This window comes from Triturus cristatus, chromosome 4_1 (genome assembly GCF_964204655.1).
Source record: "Triturus cristatus chromosome 4_1, aTriCri1.1, whole genome shotgun sequence".
Taxonomy (NCBI): domain Eukaryota; kingdom Metazoa; phylum Chordata; class Amphibia; order Caudata; family Salamandridae; genus Triturus; species Triturus cristatus.
The window spans coordinates 33,849,239-33,855,238 of NC_140585.1; the positions used below are offsets into that span (position 1 = coordinate 33,849,239).

Sequence of the window (6,000 nt, forward strand, 5' to 3'; positions counted from 1 at the left end):
GCACATCACAGCATGTTTCATCTGTGAGTTTCAACTGACTGGACCATCCTAACTAGACTAAGTGGTCCACTAATATCAAACGTTGAAACTGTTTTTTGCTTCACTTGCCTAGGTGACTAAAACTGAATGAAGACCGAGCTCATGGCCCCTCTACTTAGTTCAGTGGCAAATGCATTTACTTTGTCAGTGACTCTTCTTTTGAACTTCTACAACCGTTACAGGCCTGGATCCTTTTTTCGAGCCAGCTATCAGTCACCTGGATCTGACCGCTTTGTGTGTTTACTTTCCATGTGCAGACAAGCAATCAATCCACAAATGAATGCATGGAAATTAAATGCTCAAAGTTGTTATTTGAGTCTAATTTTAGTAGTCTATTCATTTACTTAAGCAATAGTTGCCTGACTTGTCTTGCTAATAAGGTACCTTGATTTTTGTTGCATGTATGACTGCCTCTCCTTAATGCCCTTCTGAAAGAATGATAGGGGTGGGGAGCAGTTACTCACACACCTGCTGAGTGGCTCCATGTTACGTGCAATTTCGGCAGCCAGTTCAGGCTTATTAGCCAAAAGCAATTGGCATGCTTGGACTTTGGAGCCTGCACTTGTCATAAAAAAAACACAAACCAACATATTCCCATAGTAGAACATGTTCCCATAGTAGAGAATCACTGGCTTAAACAGCTGCACTAGCTGAAGGTGTCCTGGGACAACCTGTTAGCACTGTAGCCACCTGTGACGATCACCTTTGAAAAGTGGACAGCGTTTATCAATAGTACATCTCATGTCAGCAGTTGTGGTGGCAGGCTGGATGGACCGAGAAACGGTCTCTTACATTCCAGGAAGACTGTAAAAGACCTTTAGTGCAGGATGAGGGCACATGACAAATTTGCCTCTGAAATATCATTCACATGATAGGATACCCACTGAAAGACTGACATGGCTGTGGCTGGATCAGTCATATGCTATTTTGCTTCTGACAGTGAGGTCCAGTTGAGGCCGTCCGGCAAGTGTCGAATACTTTCACCAACACTCTGCCCCAACACTGCAAGAAATGATTAAACATAAGTATGCAATAATGTTACCAAAATAAACAATGTTTAGCAACCAGGGTCGAGTGGAGTAAATGCATTAGGGTACTTGGCTTGTGGGTTTAATGCCAATTTGTAAATTTTTCAATATCTACCAAAGGGGTTGAAGGGGCCAGTGATAGCGGCTGACCTGTTTTCAGACTTAGGTAACAGGGCACAATGAACTGTATTATTTATAACTACAAGAATTCATTGATTCACTGTAATCAAGGCCTAAGAACAGTTAGTGTGGCAGGTGAGTTGATGAATCTAAACAAAGACATGAAACAGTGGACCTACAGCTCCTCAGCCTTGGGGTGCAATGAATTAGTGCAGCTGAACGTGTCATTTGTGTGTAACCAGCAAACTGAGATATCCCTGCCAATTGCAGCAGTCATGTTGGTTTCAGGCGAACAACGTTTGGCGAACTGTGTTCAGCCCATGTGCATGATACCAACAGAGCCAGCCCACTGGACAGGGATCCCGGCCACCCCCCCACCACTGCTTTACTATGTCCTATTACTGCACATCTAACTTCTGCCACCGAACTAACACTTCCAGCCACATCAATGGTACCCAACATGACTGCACGTCTACCTTCACAGCAGCACTTCCACCTCATATCACCCCTACCCTCCAAACACTGACTACCGTTCTGTTCCACCATATCATTCAGCTATTTGCGAGTTACTTCCTGTTCTCATATAGAGATGTAGATTCCGAAAATGTTGGATTCTTCTCATAATTCACATCCTACAATAACAACACTTGGCTTCTGCCCACACCGACTCATTGCCACCCACAAGCACTGCTTACAGACTTCCCATAACTGCTCTTTCTCCCGCAATCCCATCCCACATCACACACAATCACCCTCACTGCTACACTCTCATGCCAACTAATCTGCTATAACCTCATCATTACACTAATACCTCACAGCATCATACTACTTTCAACCACCACCCAACAATCATACTATTTTTTCCAGCACTGCACTCTCACAGTACTGCACTGCGACAATCCCCACTACCTCTCTTCTTTGACCCCACTACCACTTCGCAGAGCAGCATTATTAACCCATCAACCAACACTAGCTCTCACCCGTCTAGGGTACAGAAGTACTGCACTACCTTTCCAAGTGTGTTCACCATACCATCCTACCACCACCACCACCACCACGACATTACGACTAGTTGTATGTCACTATGGTAGTCGACAATTTTCTTACCTCCACATCTACTTACCTCAACCATACAGTGGTAGTCAGTATAGTGAATGCAATATTTTTGTCATGCAATGAATTACGTGAAGTATAGTGGCATCTCCCACTCCACTACCGTAACAGTAACATAAACCAATATCTCCAAAACATTCACTCTGACCCGCAACACTACACCCCCACAATAGGCTTCAGAGCATCACAACCCACTCACACCACTCCCAGAGTGCTGAAGTCCATTGCTCAGAACTGCTCTACCACCACACAATCATTCTTATCCTCCGACAGTGGACAACCATCCACTAACACTAAACTATCAAATCTTATCCTTGTATTTTCCGCACTCCACTGTAAAAACACCTAATTGCCCCAATGATCACTCCAACTTCACACAGCCACTCATAAAACACATCCTCATGCTTCAGAGGCGCAAACGTTTTAATTTAAATAAGTGAGATCTATTGAATTTGTCAATGGTTGTTTAAATGTACAAAACATATGCCTCACAAAACAGCAAGCATTTGTTAATGCATGGGAAGTGTTGGAAAGAGGATTATTAGTAGTGGCAGTTATGCAATTACCACTGGCAATCATACCACTGACACTATAAAGGGCTCAGAATAGGCCTTAGAAAATTATTCCTATGCTCAACCCTTGGTAATGTGGCTGCGAGCAGGCAGGCTTAACTTCAAAGACAGGTATGTAAAGCATTTAAAAACACCAATTCAGTTAATAAACACAACACACAATAAAAATCCAACACCAATTTAGAAAAATAGGAAATATTTGTATCTTTTAAATGACACCAAAACAAACAAAATCCACTGTAGGGAACCAGCAATATGAATTTTTAAAGGTTAGTCACTTTCTAGTGCTTAGAAACCAACAGAGCCACTTTTGATCATTTCGTTGCTTCTGACAGGGACACATTCACATTTAGCAATATTTCTGGAGGATCACTCACCAGACTCGTGCAGCCCCCTCCAGCAGGCTCAATCCTGATAGAACTCCTCCTTAAAGTTCTTCTTGTAGGTCCAAAGTGTCCCACACACAGTCCAAGGGTCTGGAATCTCCAAGAGGGTCCTTGAAAGTGTGAGACTTCAATTCCCACAATCCACTTGGACAAAATCCTTACAAATCCACTGGTAGTACTCCAGACTGGGGATTCTTTGTGGTGATATCCAGATGAGCTCTGTTAACCTGTAGCTTGCAGGGAGTCCACTTGTTAGTCCTTTTGAAGCAGGTTTGACAAACGGCTGTAGTTTCAGATGGTGCAAAAGGCGTGATGAATGTACATCAGACTCTTCAGTGGGGGCCCTTCTGTTTCTCTTAGGTTTCAAAAGCAGATCTGAGAGGCACTGCCACTCTCAGATACTTATTCAGTTTTCTCTGGGGTCAAGCAGGAGGGCACTCCTGTCCAATGAGGCGCAGGGCAGCACCCCAAAGCATGACCACTTCCTTCAAAGTGTGGAAAAATGTTAACCCAGAAACCACAATTCTGCCAAAATTCAATGTGTCAGAATTTACTGCAGAGAGAGAAGAGCTGGCTAAACACACCCCTAAAATAGCTAATCTCCATAGTCTCTCCCCCTTGCATCTGCTCATTCCTTTCCTAAGCCTAGCCTCTGCCTTTGATTCAAATAAGAGAGTTGCAAATGAAACTGATGTCTTTAGCTTTTCTCCCCCTTCCCTTGAAGAGCATTATTTACTATCCCTACCCTGGGCCCAGCAACTTCTCCTCCCCGAGAGGCTTTCTAACCCCAGGGGTCATTTATCACCTCTTCAAAGCAGCCAGGCGCACCCACTTATATCTGACCAATCAAGGCAGAGCTATAGAGGGCTGAAGTTTGTCTAACAGACAAGAAAGTCTTATCACTTCTTGTCTGTACATATTAGAATACATTTTTTAAAAAAACGATATTTTTGGATTTATCATTACCATTCTACTTAGTCCTTTAATCCTAGTTTTATGGCTTTTCTTTCTCCAGTTATTAACTCATAACCTGTTCCAATGTTAACCTATGGGCTGGGGATCTGCAATGGAAAAATGAACTGGACAATTTCTCCAATACCAGGGCCTATAAACTAGGTTTTATGAGGACCCTGCTTATACCTACAGGACCCCCCCACCCACCCCTGGACCCCCTAGGAAAGACCTTGGGGTTCTGAATATATCGAAATATTGCAGATCCTCATTTCACAGTGCTCCTAGCACAAACGTCAATTTTGCAAAGCACTTTACTACAATGTGGGGAGTGAAAACCCAGGGCATATAAAAAACCTTTTATAAGAATTCTCCTTATAAGTACCTGACCCTAGCATAGCACTGGCCCTGGGCCTGGTTAGGCAGAGTCCAGAGTCACTAACCACCAGTACCATTCAGCAAAAAGTTGGGGGGGTTCCCAGGGCACAGGATGACTTTGCAACAGGAAGTGTAATTTGCAATGTTTAAGCATTGCCGGAGTCAAAAGTGTAGAGGAGGTACAGGTTTGGGACAATTTGCTTGTTTGCAACAACTTGCTTGCTTTGGAAAAGTCACTTTAATTTGGATGAGTCAATGTTTTCGGACGGGGCATTGTGTTTTTAAAGAGTAATTGGTTTGGCACATGTTGATGTCTTAGACAAGACAATGATGAGCAGATGGTTTAGATGAGACAGGTGTTTGACATGGGTTGATGGCTGGGAAAAACTCATAGTCTGTAATTAGTCAAAGACTTGGAGGGGTATAATGCTTCAAAGAGTGTTGGGGGCTGGTTGACAGAATGGATGAGTGGTTATTTTCGATGAGCATTCAATGGTGTCCATGATTAAATCCAATCAATTATAATCAATTATAATGTAACGTGGACTCTGAATCCTTCCTTCACAGCGGCCACTTCACAGGCATGAATGTGAGACAATTCAAGTCCACAGACAAACCCTCTGGCTGGAGGTCAACGATGGACGGCGACTGGTACAGAACTTGCTGGGAGACTTGGGGCATCTGTCCATCCCCTCCTTGTGCCAATAGAAGACTTGAAGCACATAAGGATCATTGGTGTAACCACCGAATGAGACAAAAGTAGACACCAAGTGTCCAGGGGTCATAAGAATGCCATTCAGTCCTGCGTGTCTGACCAGCACCTGCCGGATAAGTCAGTAGGATTCTCAGGTCTTGTCCATTTTCTGTTGCCACCTTGTGTGCCTGCAGGAGGCCGCATATTCGCTGATTTCTAGTACACCCATCTCATATGTCAGCAGAATCCTAAGACCGTCACTGACTCCACTCCAGGATGTACCAATACACAAGCCAATACTCCCAAGGAGTGTGCCATTTCTTATCAAAACAATCCGGATAGCAACCCAGCTATATCAAGATGTAAATCAGTTTATTGTATTAATATTTATATTTGTTAATATTATATATTTAATTTTACATGTATATAACTATATTTGTTTAGTATTATACTTAATATAATATAATTAGATATCTATGACAAATTATGAAATAAAGAACATTTTTCACTCTCGGTATGTGGTATTTGTCATTTAATCTTAAAAGAAATACCTGAAACACACTGTTAGACCTGATAGCCTTAGGGTGGTCTACCCACCAACGTTTTGCCTGCGTCTTCCACCTTTCTGATCTCGTTTTTTCCGGTAGTCTGACTCTGCGCACTTTACCACTGCTAACCAGAGTTTTGACTAGGGGTATTGCTTGACTTATTTCTTTTCC

The 6,000-nt window shown here is 42.9% G+C and overlaps 1 protein-coding gene across 1 annotated transcript in view; it reads left to right on the forward strand.

Annotated features, from left to right (window-relative positions):
• The window catches only part of LOC146839382 (uncharacterized), a 42,389-nt gene extending 36,607 nt beyond the window's left edge, over window positions 1-5,782 (forward strand). Inside the window, exon 5 of the mRNA XM_085650352.1 lies at window positions 5,155-5,782. Within this exon, the coding sequence (XP_085506478.1) occupies window positions 5,155-5,295 (141 nt within the window). The 3' untranslated portion in view covers window positions 5,296-5,782. The remainder of the gene's footprint in view (window positions 1-5,154) is intronic.
• The last annotated feature ends 218 nt before the right edge of the window (window positions 5,783-6,000 follow it).